This window comes from Ascaphus truei, chromosome 12 (genome assembly GCF_040206685.1).
Source record: "Ascaphus truei isolate aAscTru1 chromosome 12, aAscTru1.hap1, whole genome shotgun sequence".
Classification (NCBI taxonomy): Eukaryota; Metazoa; Chordata; class Amphibia; order Anura; family Ascaphidae; genus Ascaphus; species Ascaphus truei.
The window spans coordinates 41,128,027-41,145,615 of NC_134494.1; the positions used below are offsets into that span (position 1 = coordinate 41,128,027).

The 17,589-nt window shown below is 45.1% G+C and overlaps 1 protein-coding gene across 9 annotated transcripts in view; it reads left to right on the forward strand.

The window, feature by feature from the left end:
- Positions 1 to 17,589, forward strand: part of PHF21A (PHD finger protein 21A) — a 98,437-nt gene that overhangs the window by 23,718 nt on the left and 57,130 nt on the right. For all 9 annotated transcript variants that reach the window (XM_075567523.1, XM_075567525.1, XM_075567521.1 and 6 more), the window contains exons 3-4: positions 428 to 460; positions 1,949 to 2,014. In XM_075567523.1, coding sequence (XP_075423638.1) covers positions 428 to 460; positions 1,949 to 2,014 — 99 coding nt within the window. The remainder of the gene's footprint in view (positions 1 to 427; positions 461 to 1,948; positions 2,015 to 17,589) is intronic.

Consider the following 17,589-nt stretch of genomic DNA (forward strand, 5'->3'; position numbering starts at 1 on the left):
AGTCTACGTTGTGTTATTGGGGCACAAAATAATAGCTGCATTGCACACCAAAGTTGAAGAAGTAAATACCCCGATACTCGCTGCTCCCAGTCCGTTCGAAGACCTGTTGCTTTCTGCAGCAGATTTTAAGGCAAAAAAGGAAACTCGCACACTTTTGGATTTTCCAATTTTTTTTATTTGTCGCAGCCAGAACACCTCTGACGTTTCGGCTGTCAGTACAGACATAGGCTTTGCCATATCCACGAGGCCGAAACGCCAACGGTGTTCTGGCTACAATAAATACCTCCTTTTGAAAATCCAAAGTACTTGCGCTCCCTTCTTGCCGTGGGGTTATTGGGGCGCACGTCTTGTTGATATATCTCTGTTACAGCTGTACGCGATAGGTTTAAAAATATGTAAACTAAGCCTTTTCTTTCTCTTTCACTAGAAACTGGTTGCTCAAATGAAGCAAGACCCACAGGTACAGAAACTTCTTTGACCTCTTGTTTAGCTTTGTTTTATAACCTGTACTAAACAGCTACACTACTAACATTGTGCAGCAATATTTAGGTTGGCTATTTGTTTGTCCATATTAAAGGCGCAATACAAGGCAGCATATATATTTTTTTTTAATATGGAAATGAAGCAGGGGGTCTCCGGAGCTGAACCCCGTTAATTTCAGGCCTGGGGACCCCATATTTCCAGAGATACACGCCTCTGAAGTAGGTGCCGATAGCCGTTTTCGGCTCAGCAAGCAGGGTTTTCAAGTTTTAAAGCTGGCACGTCACATGGGCCAATAGGAAGCCACACCGATGATGTCATGGCTTCCTATTGGCCCACAGGGCCTGAGAGCTCTGAATAGAGGATGGGAACCCTGGTAGACGAGGAGAGCATATATATATATATATATGCTCTCCTCGTCTACCAGGGTTCCCATCCTCTATTCAGAGCTATATATATATATATATTCTCTAAGGTTATTGGTTCACATGGATCCAGATCTGTGCTGGGTTTTCGTTCCTCTCCTAGAAGGCCACGTTATAAGAAACTAATCACTTCCTTCTCCTGGGCACTAGAATAGCCAGTGTAATTTGTAGAAGTAAAACATTAGGCCATGAATACAATTCCAGAAACCTGACACGAGGACTGAATGAAGTTGCTTTGATTTATTGACATTTTCCCTTCATTAGTGGCTACGTATTTAAACAGGGTCCTTTTTATATGAGAACAAACAGGTAGAAAAACAGAAAGCAAAAGATGCAGTTATTACCTTGAACATGGCAGCACAATTGTCTCCCCTCAAGCATTGTACAGTGAACACGCTGCTGCATAAATTCAGAGAAGCGGCAAAGTATAGTAACGTCAAGTTCATTTTTTTTAATAGATTTCCAAATAATGGCGCTGCTACCCACCACGGCTTGTGCCCACTGCCCTCTCGCCCACTAAAAACATCAACAGGGGAAACCGGTTATTTGTTGGGTTGTTGTGAAACATTTAATACGTTTGCAGCCATGAAGGGAGGATAGAATTGTAGTAGCCAGGTAAATCCTTTAGGGCAGGGGTGGCCAACTCCAGTCCTCAAGGGCCACCAACAGGTCAGGTTATTAGGATATCCCTGCGTCAGCACAGGTGGCTCAGTCAAAGACTGCATCCCCTGTGCTGAAGCAGGGATATCCTGAAAATCTGACAGCCCTTGAGGACTGGAGTTGGCCGCTCCTTTAGGGCAACACAGGAGATTATCCTAGATATAGTCACACAAACTATAAGGGAGTGGCAGGTCTTGTCTGCTGAAGCATAATGAAGTGCTCCCAGCGTGCTCCTTCCAATGTTCTCAGAACTTTCAGTGGACCAAGGAGAACCAGTCCACTTTGCTGTGTACGTTATATAATGTGTGCTCTAATGAAAGTGATTTTGAAGCATCATTGCTGGAGCTGTTCTGTCCCCCCCCCCCTGCATTTTGTCTCGTCAGAACGTGGACCTGAAGAAGCAGCTCCATGAACTCCAAGCCAAAATCACGTCTCTGAGCGAGAAGCAGGTAGGACCAGGAGGAGAGCGTTCTCCTTCCCACCGCGCCGGGTTTCCCACCCTGCTTTGCAGGAGGTGGTGCAGTATCTGTGCGGCGCTGGCCATACCTCTGACCCGAGCCGCCTGTGGCTGCGGACGTGACCTGGAGGGAAGATATGGGCGCGTCCTCCTCTCCCGAAGCTGTTGCAGAAATTCTTGGGGGTTGGGGACTTTTATGGGGGAGCTCTTTGCACAACAAAGGAACGATGGGATTTCGGGGTAACTGCTGAGCAAATTGTAGCATGTTTGTAATCACGTAAGTAGATAGTTTGCCATGTACATAGTGTGTGTCATACACACATCCCTTCTTACACGGCCAGCGCACACAATAGTGACACTGAAGGGAACTGCAGGTCATTTGATTTTTAAGTTGCTTTGTTAATTCATTGTTTATTTCAGGGTTCTCAACTCCAGTCCTCAAGACCCCATCCCCCCCCCCCCCCAACAGGTCAGGTTGTCAAGGTATCCCTGCTTCAGCACAAGTGGCTCAATCAGAGGCACAGTCAAAGACTGAGCCTGTGATTGAGCCACCTGCGCTGAAGCAGGGACAGATTGAGCCACCTGCGCTGAAGCTGGGATATCCTGAAAACCTGACCTGCTGGGGGGGTCTTGAGGGCTGAAGTTGAGCCCCCCCGCTTTATCTTGTTTCTCTGCATTACTTGTGATTGACCCAATCCGCTTCCTCTTCTCTCCCACATGTGGCTTTTAACTTCTCCGTGCAAATATTTACTACAGTTGCAGTTTCACTTTTTGCCCTTCTGGCTATAGCAGGAGGGAGATCTAGACGGTAGTTACAGATCTTTCCGCACAGTTTGGAAAAATTATAAATGTATCTTTCTTAATGAATTTTTGATTTGTGAAGGGGGTGTGGGGGGGGGGGGGGGTGTACTGCAGAACGCCACTGCTAATTTCCCTGACCTCCTCGGGAGTAAGGTGCGCGGTTTTGGTTTATTCTGATACGATTCCCTGACTCCGCTTCTGCTTGAGTAAGTGGCGGGGAGAATAACCCCTTTCCTGCAAGCGTCTTATCAGTCTTAGTGGCACAGGCAGAGTACAGGGGAGAAAAAGACAGCTCATATTTGCTGCCTTTTGCGATGGAGAACCCTTAGCATTTGTCTAGAAATTGGAACAGAAACTTTTGTCAGCCGACAGATGTTAGAGCACACCGGCGAATCACTCGTACCCTGTGCGTGGGAAGGTTTGGAAGACAACTGGTGCAAAGGTGCAGAATTTTGCTGCAAAAGGCTTGCCTGAGATGGGCTAATTCTGTGCACGAATTGCAGCTCTAAAAACCAGTGTCTGTAGACTAGGGGTGGCCAACTCCAGTCCTCAAGGGCCACCATGTATTGGGGATATCCCTGCTTCAGCACAGGTGGCTCAGTCCACTGTACCACCTGTGCTGAAGCAGGGATATCCTGAAAACCTGACGTGGTGGTGGCCCTTGAGGAAGGGAGTTGGCCATCCCTGCTCTAGACACTGGTGCTTTGACATACGGCAGTGTATCTCATGGTTATCCAGAATCTGCATAGTGGTACGACTTGCCTATAATATCACAATACATGATACACCTCCATTATGTCACGACATATCGCTCTGTGACCCTGCGTGCTGCTTTTTATAATGTGCCTGCAATCAGCGTAAACCTTGTACTAACTGTCTGATATACACGCATTTCTACGTTTAATTAATGCTTTCTGTTCTCGCTCGCATGCAGCACACAGAGCTGCCGGTAACATTGGATAATTGATACAAAACCACAATCATTTCTTCTATGTGTTTTCCTCCCAGCAGCGCTCATCGTGCATTTGTTTTTAAATGGGCTCAGTATGAGCGGTGTTTGATTTTCCCTGAAACGGTTCTTTTATCACCAAAGGTTTAAGGGTGGGACTTTTTTCCCCCCGTTTAGAAGTTGTTGCTTCTCTTCAGTAAGTTGCTCTTTATACCCGAGTTGTTCTTCATTTGGTATCAACACACCCTCAATTATCTTTTTGCTCTGACCGGCTTGTTCTGTTGCGCGATTTTAAGGAACATGCAAGCGAACACGGAGCTTCGCTGGTATTGCTGCGATAATCTGTATATTTGGGAAAGTTGTCTGTTCGCTATGCATTTAAGATATCTTAGCCACATTTTGCATGATGCTTCCGGTTTGGAAATTGGACACATTCTATTTTTAATTCTACGAGTTATTACAAATTCTCGAAGCAAGTCAGCCACTGGGTGCTGTGCCTGGTAGGCTATCTGCAACGTGACCTCATAACGCACATAGCCTGGTGGCAGATAAGGAGAATCCGATGGCTATAAAGTTTACACAGAAAGCAGACAAAGTGAGGAAGTCCGTTGGCGCGGAAAGAATTGGGGACATCGTAAGGTATTAAAGGAATGTAATGAGAGGGAGAGATGCAGGGGAGGGAGGAGGAGGGCAGGGGAGGGAGGAGGAGGGCAGGGGAGGGAGGAGGAGGGCAGGGGAGGGAGGAGGTTGGTTTCTTAGAATTCTCAACCAACGCTGGGTATATCCAGCTCGTAATATTATTAGGATTATGACTCCCTGTTGCATTACGGTTGTTTGTCTCTTGACTGTTACATCTTTTGTTTGTTGTGTTTTTCAGTTGTTGATTTGTTTACTGGGTAGATTTATTTTTTAGGGAACACTCTTGCATTGAATTTCTTTATCATTAGGAAAAATCTATTTGTAAAAGGTAATGTTGGAACAATAAAAACATGGTCTGCATGTCCCTTTTTTTCTTACGTTTCTAACTTGCCATTAAATTGGCCATGGAAATTAAGACCACTTAGTTTTTTAGTGTGTGTGTGTGTGTGTATATCTTTATTTATACACCATGTACATACCATAGCGCCTCACAGCAATAATACACGTGGCATAATAATATGAATAAGTTCTTCAGACATGAAAGTAACAATAGGAAAAGGGGTCCCTGCCCCAAGGAGCTTACAATCTAACCCGTCACTACCCTGATCCATACAAACTTGCTAGTCGTGATAGATCGTGATAGTGAAGAAGTAATACGTTTGAAAGAAAAATGAGTAAGGGCAAAATATCGGGCAGTTAAGCTGGTTCAAACACGTAGTACTACACCAGGGGCGGCTAATTCCAGCCCTCAAGGGCCACCAACAGGTCAGGTTTAGGCATATCCCTGCTTCAGCACAGGTGGTTCAGCCACCTGTGCTGCAGCCGGGATATCTTTAAAACCTGACCCGTTGGTGGCCCCGGATGGCTGTAGTTGGCCGCCCGGCCCCACGCCATGCTACAGAAGAAGGTACTTTTGTGCGACGTCTCCTTAACGTCTCTTCTTTCCTCTCGTCTCACACCGCCACAAACCGCATTGTGCACCAGATTGAATGATTTAAACTTCCCATCAAATTCACAGTTTCCACAATTTCTAATGGCAGCCTAATTTTAATAGCATAGCGGCAGTCGTTTTTGTAGACCAGAAACAATGCATCTTTGCCTGCCTGTTACCATGGCGGAGTCCCTTTTCTGCTGCATTTGGCAATGCCGCGCTTTTCAAATTCGATCGTTCCTCTCTGGAGAGATCCATTGCTGAACAATTGCTTCCCAGGGAAATTAAAATGGCCGCTGCCATTAAAACAATAAGAGCTGCCACGGTAGCAGCCGACGCTGTGAAATAATAAATGCATGAATACTGCAAAGAGCAAGAACTAGCAATATAAACGAAGTTTGTTTTTGCTTTTTGTTTTTTGGGGGGGAGATCACTAGAGGTGGGATTCGTGGGAGTGAATTTTCCTCCTAAATCCGACCCCCATGGATGGATTATAATAGGGGGAGGGGTATATAAATAGGGCTAGATCCGAGCCCCATGGATGGATTATAATAGGGGGAGGGGTATATAAATAGGGCTAGATACGAGAACCCGAGCCCCATGGATGGATTATAATAGGGGGAGGGGTATATAAATAGGGATAGATCCGAGATCCCGAGGCCCACGGATGGGTTATAATAGGGGGAGGGGTATATAAATAGGACTAGATCCGAGATCCCGAGCCCCACGGATGGATTATAATAGGGGGAGGGGTATATAAATAGGACTAGATCTGAGATCCCGAGCCCCATGGATGGGTTATAATAGGGGGAGGGGTATATAAATAGGACTAGATCTGAGATCCCGACCCCCCCATGGATGGATTATAATAGGGGGAGGGGTATATAAATAGGACTAGATCTGAGATCCCGAGCCCCACGGATGGATTATAATAGGGGGAGGGGTATATAAATAGGACTAGATCTGAGATCCCGACCCCCCCATGGATGGATTATAATAGGGGGAGGGGTATATAAATAGGACTAGATCTGAGATCCCGACCCCCCCATGGATGGATTATAATAGGGGGAGGGGTATATAAATAGGGCTAGATCTGAGAACCCGAGCCCCACGGATGGGTTATAATAGGGGGAGGGGTATATAAATAGGGCTAGATCTGAGATCCCGAGCCCCACGGATGGATTATAATAGGGGGAGGGGTATATAAATAGGACTAGATCCGAGATCCCGAGCCCCACGGATGGATTATAATAGGGGGAGGGGTATATAAATAGGACTAGATCTGAGATCCCGAGCCCCACGGATGGATTATAATAGGGGGAGGGGTATATAAATAGGGCTAGATCCGAGAACCCGAGCCCCACGGATGGATTATAATAGGGGGAGGGGTATATAAATAGGACTAGATCTGAGATCCCGACCCCCCCATGGATGGATTATAATAGGGGGAGGGGTATATAAATAGGACTAGATCTGAGATCCCGAGGCCCACGGATGGATTATAATAGGGGGAGGGGTATATAAATAGGGTTAGATCTGAGATCCCGAGCCCCATAGATGGATTATAATAGGGGGAGGGGTATATAAATAGGACTAGATACGAGAACCCGAGCCCCATGGATGGATTATAATAGGGGGAGGGGTATATAAATAGGGCTAGATCTGAGATCCCGAGCCCCACGGATGGATTATAATAGGGGGATGGGTATATAAATACGGCTAGATACGAGAACCCGACCCCCCCATGGATGGATTATAATAGGGGGAGGGGTATATAAATAGGACTAGATCTGAGAACCCGAGCCCCATGGATGGATTATAATAGGGGGATGGGTATATAAATAGGGCTAGATACGAGAACCCGACCCCCCCATGGATGGGTTATAATAGGGGGAGGGGTATATAAATAGGACTAGATCTGAGATCCCGACCCCCCCATGGATGGATTATAATAGGGGGAGGGGTATATAAATAGGACTAGATCTGAGATCCCGACCCCCCCATGGATGGATTATAATAGGGGGAGGGGTATATAAATAGGGCTAGATCTGAGATCCCGAGCACCACGGATGGATTATAATAGGGGGAGGGGTATATAAATAGGGCTAGATCCGAGAACCCGTGGCCCATGGATGGATTATAATAGGGGGAGGGGTATATAAATAGGGCTAGATCTGAGAACCCGAGGCCCACGGATGGATTATAATAGGGGGAGGGGTATATAAATAGGGCTAGATCTGAGAACCCGAGGCCCATGGATGGGTTATAATAGGGGGAGGGGTATATAAATAGGGCTAGATCCGAGAACCCGAGCCCCACGGATGGATTATAATAGGGGGAGGGGTATATAAATAGGACTAGATCTGAGAACCCGAGGCCCACGGATGGATTATAATAGGGGGAGGGGTATATAAATAGGGCTAGATCTGAGAACCCGTGGCCCATGGATGGATTATAATAGGGGGAGGGGTATATAAATAGGGCTAGATCTGAGAACCCGAGGCCCACGGATGGATTATAATAGGGGGAGGGGTATATAAATAGGGCTAGATCTGAGAACCCGAGGCCCATGGATGGGTTATAATAGGGGGAGGGGTATATAAATAGGGCTAGATCCGAGAACCCGAGCCCCACGGATGGATTATAATAGGGGGAGGGGTATATAAATAGGACTAGATCTGAGAACCCGAGGCCCACGGATGGATTATAATAGGGGGAGGGGTATATAAATAGGGCTAGATCCGAGAACCCGAGGCCCATGGATGGATTTGAGAGAAACCGTGTGCTCAAGTGGATGAAATCTGACTTTGGATTTCAGCGTGGGGGTCGGATTTGGCCTTAATATACCAGGGAAATCCGTGGGTCAGATTCTGACCGGTTCGGCTATCTCTAGTGACCACAATCAGGTTAATTGTAGATCAAGTACTTGTTGGTGTCTTTGAAGACGTATATGCAATGATAGTTTATTCCCGGAGCGTTCATGTATTCAGGAGACTGGGGCCTCTTTGTTCATCTAGAGCAGGGGTGGGCAACTCCTGTCCTCAAGGGCCACCAACCGGTCAGGTTTTGAGAAAATCCCTGCTTCAGTACAGGTCAAAGACTGAGCCACTGATTAAGCCACCTGTTCTGAAGCAGGGATTTCCCGAAAACCAGACCTGTTGGTGGCCCTTGAGGACTGGAGTTGGCCGTCCCTGCTTTAAGCTGCCAAAGCCTGTTTAGCTATTGCAAAGTAACACTACAATCTGTTCTGCAAGACCCGCTTAACAACCCAACATGGAAAGAATAGCGGAAATAACCTTGATGTGCTGCGCTTGTGAAGTAATGAAGCCTTTTCAGTGTGTGGAGCAGAACTCCATCTGTTTGCAGAGAGGAAGCCTGACCCTCTCTTGTCTTTTTGAGAAGTTAACATTTTGATTCCAGGCTGGTACATTTCCTGCACCTCAGTGAAGTCTGCAGCCTTGTGCAGGCCAGTTTTGTGGTAACAGACTCGGTCTGTCTGTGCTTCGAGCTAACCTTGTGCAAGGCCCCTTTTCTGCGTGATTAGAAATGTCTTTGTCAAAGTGGCGCGTATCTCTACGCGGACAAGCACTCTGTTTCCCGCGAGCTTGTGAGACGCAGAGAGCACCATTTGTGTATCAATATTCTATGAACGGGAATTTAGGAGCTTTGTAAATATGATGGCTTGCAGAATCTGCTTATGACATGGTCGGTGTTTTTATCTTCTATTTCGCTGTAAGGAGGTTTGGGAGAGAGATGGATATATAGATATATATTCTACATATTGTACATATTATACCTCTTATTTTCCTCTGGTTCCACGCCAGCAAAGTTCAAGCTGGTCAGAGCTCAAGCTGGTCAGTCCAAAGGATGGAAAGGCTGTCCTTAAATGGGTTGCTGGTTTAGTGTTATCACAGTTTAAATGTGACAGACATGTCAGATGTAACGGGTTTGGGTGACTAATGACTTGGCTGTACTAACCCAGGGGGGCTTAACTCCAGTCCTCAAGACGTCCCAACAGGTCAGGTTTTGAGGATATCCCTGCTTCAGCACAGGTGGCTCAATCAGAGGCTCAGTCTTCGACTGAGCCTCTGATTGAGCCACCTGTGCTGAAGCTGGAATATCCACAAAACCTGACCTGTTGGAGGGATCTCGAGGACGGGAGTTGAGCTCCCTGCATTGACCCATGTCACAGCGGCAGTACTGAGTGTGTCGCTGCTTTATTTAGTAGGGTGGAAAACGTTGTTTTGGGCAATTGCAGTGTCCTTTCTGTTTTGCTTTCTACATGTAAAGCAGAAGTGGTGATACCTGCTATATTTATACATTTTATATTTATACATATTCGACATGTCACACATTTCTTCTTACTTCCTTCTATAATCAACCCTCTCTATCCACCTTTAAGACCCAACTCCAAACACCTGCTTAACGAAGCATATGAGTAGCACCGTGGCTGATACTATACACCCCATACATAAAGCTTGGCCCCCTGCAGACGCACTTACCAGAACGCCCTCCTACTGTCTCTGTACATTCTTCCTACCTACCCATTAGATTGTAAGCTCTTCGGAGCAGGGACTCCTTTTCCTAATGTTACTTTTATGTCTGAAGCACTTCTCCCCTTTATGTGTTATTTGTATTATTTGCTATTTATATGATTGTCACGTGTATTACTGCTGTGAAGCGCTGTGTCACTTAATGGCACTATATAAATAAAGACATCAATACAATAATGGCAAAGGAGCTGAAATATACAACGAATGTTCCCTGTAATGTGTGTGAGTTTTACACTTGTCCTATACCATAAATAAACCCATTAAATCCCCCAATCACATGAAAATGTTATGGGACTTTCCCCAAATTTGTATCCTCGCCTTATAATTCTGTCTGCACATTTGTGTTTAAAACTGCTTCAGCAGAGCATCCCCACAATGCATTGCACAGGAACACGGTTAAACACATTGAATAATTTAGTCTGATTGACTGATCTGATTCTGAGCAGGAAGTAATATAGCGCTACCATGCATCAAGTGGGCTGTAGTTTTGAATGTTGAAAATTAGAGCTTATTCCATATAAATGTGATTGTGTTTACACCGGGGCGGCCAGTCCTCAGGGGCCACCAACAGGCCAGGATTTCCGGATATCCCTGCTTCAGCACAGGTGGTTCAATCGAAGACTGAGCCACTGATTGGGCCACCTGTGCTGACGCAGGGATAACCGGAAAACCTGGCCTGTTGGTGGCCCTTGAGGACTGGCGTTGGCTGCCCCTGTGTTGGAGGTACATACAGTGTTTTGTAATTTGCAGACAGCTTACTGATCGAACGCACCAAATCTAACTGTTTTTAGTGGCCACGTGGGCAGTTATTTTCCAAGATGCGTGACCTAATCATGGACGTGTCCTGCAGGGTGCAAACCCTCCAGCTTTCACTCCCAGCACCACACCTGGTGACATATGGCTTTTTTTTAATTTAAAGCTGCAGTTCAGTCTTTTTTTTATTTTTATTTTTTTATTTATTTTTTTACTTCAATAGTTTCATGTGGGCAATCTCTAATTACCTAAAGAACTGCATAGCCGCCGGTCAATTCGTTCCCCGTCTATTGATCGGCAAAGTTTGGCGACATCTTTAAATATGGGGAATGTAAATCGTTGCTGTAGGAACAAGCGTGCTTGTTAAAATGGAATACAAGAAAATTGGTCTTTCAAAGTTGTTTTTTTTTTTTAAACAGAAAATGCTAAAAGTATTTTTTCTTACTACAGAACTGATTTATTAAAAAAAAAACACACATGCAGGATATTGCCTGAACTGCAGCTTTAAGTCCAGATATGAGATCTTTATGTAGATTAAATAATGTATAGGATACCCGTTTATCTATTTACAGCAAATTAAAGAGGCAACCCAAGCAGCTTAAAAAATATCTTTTTTTTAGTTCTAATATATGCAGCCTTTGATTACTTTTATTGAAAACGAATTACCTAAGCTATCAATCGATTGGTTCTCCCGTGATCGATCAGCAAAATCATGTTTCCCAGGGTTCACTAAATGGCCGCCTTCCAGTTTCAAATCAATCCTTCAGTCAGTGTAACTCAGCAGCTACAATGTATTCTTGTATTACTAAGGTAACATTATCTATTGTTACAGTTTGCAGCTCAAAGTGCTGGGAACATTGGCAACACATGATCCTAAACAGGAAAATGTTACAAAGCTCTTGCGCTGCTGGGGAGGTGGGATAAAGCCTGCTATAGAAATCACAGGATGCTCAGTATATTCAAACTCATTAAAAATGGCAGTAAGAGTTGCGTTTTAAAATTTAAAAAAATCAGTAATTATTATCTAATACTACAGAAAGGATTTATTTAAAAACCCACACGTAGGATATTGCTTGGATTGAGCCATTAACCTCTAACACAGCGGTGCGCAGACTGGGTGGCGCGCACCCCAGGGGGCGGGAGATTTGTCTTGGGGGGCAGGGGGGTTGCGGGCGGTTTCAGAGGTCCAGCGCTCTTCCCCAAGGCATTGAATGCCGGGGGATTGCGTGAGGCCCCTGCAACACTCCACTTACCTTGATTCAGCCGGCGGTGTGACGCGTCGCCATGGCAATGCGGCGTCAAATGACTCCGCCGCGGGACCATGTGACGTGACATAAGCCATCGCCATGGCAACGCGGCGTCAATTGACTCTGCGGGGTCATGGCATGAGTCACATGACCTCCGCGCGCCGGGAAGCATGGTGGGGGGAGGGGGGGTGCGTGAGCACCAGGGGATCAGGCAGGGGGGGCACAGCGCGAATAGTTTGCGCACCCCTGCTCTAACAACGGGTGATTTGTTGGTCTTTTTACCAGTACATATGTGTCTATTTTTAAAGCAATGAAAAACGATTAAAAGAAGCAGCGTGTTTTTTACTTTGGGCCGTGGAGACCCCTAAGTGGGCTGCAGTAATGTTACCCAACTGTGAGTTTATTATAATGGTTTAGGAATGTAGAGTCTTATTTTATTCAAGGGCAGCACTGCAGGATACCAGCGTTCGCTTAAAAATACATAGAAAGAGACTTGAAATATTTATAACTGAAGTCATGTTGGGTGCAGATGTGGCCAGAATCTGCTGGTTGTCACTGTTCTGATTTGGCAAGGTATGTGTATAATGTCTTTCAACTTTAAGCAGATAAGTTCTTGGTACGTTGGGCATATGGTTGTATGGACGAACAAAGATCAAAGTGGTATAGAAACGTGCCTTATTACAACTTGTGGGGTGAACGGCATCATTTTAAGAGCACGGAGCCTGGTTTGGCTTGGTTATACAATCGTCTGTGTCTATTTAAAAACGCAACTGTGGTCGTAACCGTGAGCGCTCTTCTCACGCAGTGACGGCGATTTCGTTGAGAGGTTTTCCTACTGTATTGAATGATATTTTGGGAGAGCAATGTAAAACTCTGCTTCTAGGGCAGGGGTGCTTAAGTCCAGTCCTCAAGCCCCCCTCCTTCCCCCCAACAGGTCAGGCTTTCAGGATATCCCTGCTTCAAGGTGCACAGGTGGCTCTGTTTGTGGCTTAAGCAGGGATATCCTGAAAACCTGACCTGTTGGTGGCCCTTGAGGACTGGAGTTGCCCACCTCTGTTCTAGGGCGTGTTTGCCTCGAGTTCACGGTGTCCCAGAAGATATAGCCGCATTACATCCTCCTGCTTGCCACTCGGTGGCCTGCAGCGTGACATAACCTAGTGTGCTGCAACAAAGGGGTTAATCGGGCTATATAATTCTCATCCCGTGCATATGAATGGAGAACTGCAGGCAGGAGGTTTCGTGACAGCTGCAGTGGTGACTGTGTGAGTATGAAGAAGGATAAAGAACGGAGCCAGACACCTTCCATGTGTCTGACCTTTACACTCTAAGCGAGGCGAGGTCACGACCCTCCAGATGGTTCCCAAAGCAAACTCCAACCAGTTCACCAACCAATTTTGACCAGTATATTGTATTAGTCCGGCTAACGGTAACATTCAGTAACATTCAGCTTTCATTTCATGTAGGGGGGAGCAGTTACTTTTTGAGGGACTCGATACATTGAAGCCCAGGAGCAAATAACAGTTCATGCCTAAAGTTTTCAAGGTGTAGACTGAGTCAAGGTGGGACAGTATGACTGAGCCAGCTGTGCTGAAGTAGGGATGTCTTGAAACCCTGGCCTGTTTGCGGCCCTCGAGGGCTGGAGTTGTGCCGGCCTGGTGTAGATGATCTTTGCATTCGCTGTTATATTTTCATCAGCTGTATGTTGATAATCATAAAGTTGCCAGTAGGTGGCTTTCCTTGGCGTATACGTTGTTGTAATGTGGTAACACATCATTTCGATGTTTTCTATGCTTCTTTTGCAGCTAGTAATACATTGTGGAAAGTATGGCTGGGCCCTTTTTTTTTTTTTACTCGTGATTTGGTTCTGAACAAACTGTGTTTTTTTTTTGTTTTTGGGTGTGGGTTTGGTTCTAAAATGTTTTGGGTTTTGTCTCTGGTTTTGCCAAACTCCCATGTGTGAGTTTGGAATTTTACCAAATTATTATTAATTTATTTATAAAATGTGTTACCAAGAGGTAATACATTGAGAGTTATCTCTCGTTTTCATGCATGTCCTGGGCACAGAGTTATGATGAGTAAGCTCTTTGGATCAGGGACTACTCTCCCGAAATGTTACTTTTATGTCTGAAGCACTTATTCCCATGATCTGTTATTTGTATTTATATGATTGTCACGTATATTACTGCTGTGAAGTGCTATATACATTAATAGTGCTATATACAGACAGACATACATACAGACAAATACATACAAATACATGGTTACAACTACAGGCATACCCCGGTTTAAGGACACTCACTTTAAGTACACTCGCAAGTAAGTACATATCGCCCAATAGGCAAACAGCAGCTCACGCATTCGCCTGTCAGCACGTCCTGAACAGCAATACCGGCTCCCTACCTGTACCGAAGCTGTGCGCAAGCGGGGAGACTATGGAGCCTGTTACAAATGTGTTATTTACATCAGTTATGCACGTATATGACGATTGCTGTACAGTACATGCATCGATAAGTGGAAAAAAGGTAGTGCTTCACTTTAAGTACATTTTCGCTTTACATACATGCTCCGGTCCCATTGCATACGTTAATGCGGGGTATGCCAGTACATAGTTGCATTAAGTGTTAAGTAGGGTTATACATTATGTACAAGACGTTGCATGCACAATTATGGAAAATAAAACTCCCAAGATAAGAGGGAAAATGCTAGAATAGCATAATAAAGCATGAAAAATGCTTAAAATAAGTATGATCTCATAAAAACTATTCTGAATTGTTTTGGTTCTAAATTATTTGGGGGTTTTGGTTCCAAAAATCTTAAAGGTTTTGTTTTTGTTTTTGGAATGTAAACTACTTGTATTATTATTGTGAATAGAACAAGATGAGGTATTTAGAGATATCCAAAACTGCTACACAGCTTTACCACGATAGGCTGGTATTTTACTATGTATTAGAATTAATAAACCAGATCTCCATTCATCTCTTTAGTGCTGAGGGAATGTGCATGTTTGATGTTCCACACAAGAGTTGACATATATTGGCAACTACTTTAATAGTGAAGTCTGTGATATAAACGACCAGCTAACTGTGCAGTCTCGCATCCCACCGTGTACTTGGGAAATACAAGCATCCGGAACGTGCTCGTCATGTAGCTGGTAAAATGTGTCTTACTTCAGTATCGCTGGCTTAAATGCCTTTGCTTTTATACTGAATGAAAATACATTTGTGGGAGCTGTTGCCATCGCTGTCTCTTCACACACTGGAGAAATGTCTGCAAGAAAACTCCCCCACCAATGGTACAGTCCCCCCCCCCCCCCCCACCCCTGCTGTGTGCCAGCATTTCTGCTGTTGGTGTTCACTGGTGTGTATAAATTTAGTGAAGTGCAAACACAACTGAAAAGGAATCAGAACAGGGAATGGGGTTTGGCATTCCACAAACAAATCCATTAATATTTCATTCTGATATTCATGTGTGCAAAGAACTGTCAGATCCAGGCAATGTACTTGCCTTTAAAAAAAAAAAAAAAAGAAGAAAATTCAGTATTGGAAGGGTTAATTGGTTCTTTAAATCCATCCTAGTTGAACTTGTAATCGGAGTACCAGATTGTGTAACCCAGGAGAGGCCAACTACAGTCCTCAAGAGCTACCACCAACAGGTCAAGTTTTCAGGATATCCCTGCTTCAGCACAGGTGACTCAATCAGTGGCGCAGTCGTGGGTGAGCCAGCTGTGCTTAAGCAGGGATATCCTAAAAACCTTAGGCACGTTCTATAGTGCCGGGCGCGTGCTACGCCGTGCGCGCGCGCTGAATTTTAGTTGGCTGACGTGAGTCAGCCCTTCTACACACGGGGCGCGCACGGCAGGGAGAAGGGAGCCGACAGACAGCGGCGAAGACGGGGAGAATCATCTTTTCATTCCGCTATCGATGTGTGTGTGTGTGTGTGTGTGTGTGTGTGTGTGTGTGTGTGTGTGTGTGTGTGTGTGTGTGTGTGTGTGTGTGTGTGTGTGTGTGTGTGTGTGTGTGTGTGTGTGTGTGTGTGTGTGTGTCAATGATTGCAGAACTAAAAAAAAAAAATATTAAACTTTTTTTTTTCTTTAAATTTTTTTATTTAGGACTTCCTTTCACTCACACAACCCATGCACACACACATACTCACACATACATACACACACATACATACATACACACATACACACACATACACATACACATACACATACACACACACACACACACACATACATACACATACACACACATACACACATACACATTGCCTGCAGCTCCCGGCTCTATAAACAGGAAAAGCATGCGGCACATGCACGCGCGTTCGCATAGGCACGCACGGCCGCATGCTGTATATAACAGCCCTTACCTGTTGGTGGTTCTTGAGGACTGGAGGCTGCTATCTCTGGTGTAACCACATCAATGAATGTAATGGGCCTAAAATAACTCCGGTGTGTCAGAGTTTGTAAATGTGTCTCTCGTAGTTTTTCGCAAATATTTTCCCTAGCGGAACTATTTTTGGAAGCCGGTTTTGGTCTCACTAAGTTTACTAGAACGCTCTCACCCCTTGTAAAAGCAACGGCTTGTGTTTGCAGCGTTCCTCAATTAAATCCTCGTTCTCCAAACTGCCTCCCAAACAGCATTGTTTTAGCCATAATAATGTGAACATGTTAAATGAGAGACAAAGCGGGATAACCCGGGATGTGGTTGTGTGTCGCCGTTGAATGACTTGTCCAAAGAAACACGTAGAGACTTCTGAACGAGTTGCCTGTTGGAGGAACAAAGCTGTCAGGGTACACTGCTCTTACTCCGTACGTGTGGCCAAGATTTCTACGGGCGGCGGGCGATGTGAGCAGTGATCAGTGACGAGACCATCACGTGGAATGAATAAACGTGGCTGCAGCGTTTGTGACGACACGCCCAGGAAGGCGTTTTGGTTCCTCAAAGCTGTTTTGTAAGCCGGGTGGTTTCTGCAGTGCAGCACGGGCTGTCTTTAGTGCGGCGATGTTGGCCCTGATCTTGTTGGGTCATTCTTTGGGCGGGTGACAGAAGTGGGACTTGTTTGTTGTTGTAATATTGAAAAGGGAAATATTCCTATTTTGTGTTATGCGTCTTGTCCGTGGCGACACTTTTTTTTGCTGGTGTGGTTATGTCAGGTCCCGCAAGTCTTTGCCTAAAATGTGGGTTTCCTGTTCATGCTTTACGGTGGGGCCTTTTTGAAGTTGCAGACCAAGCAATATCCTACTTGTGTTTTTTTTTGTTTGTTTTTAAATAAATAAATCAGTTCTGTACTATGAGAAAATACTTATAGCATTTTTTTTTTCATTTTAAACGGCTCTGGATGGCATTTTTAATGTATTATAATGTAACGAGCATTTTTTTGTTTCTATAGCAACTATTTACAAAGTCACATCCCCTTCCTCTTCTGAAAAAGGGTCTGCCACACCCCTTTTTGTGCCCTGTCTCCTCTCTAGCAGTGCACCAATTGTATATAGTGGGCTGCCTGGTCACATGATCCTCTCCATAGAACCGTGCATCTTTGGTTCTCGTCTGCTGCACTGACAGCCATTTAGTGAACACCCGAGCAGAATCTTCGCCGATCGATCTGAAATTTAGCTAATTACTTATCATTGTGTGGATTGTATTGATGGACATATTAAATGGGGCAGGGGAGCAGCTTGGGCTGCTGATT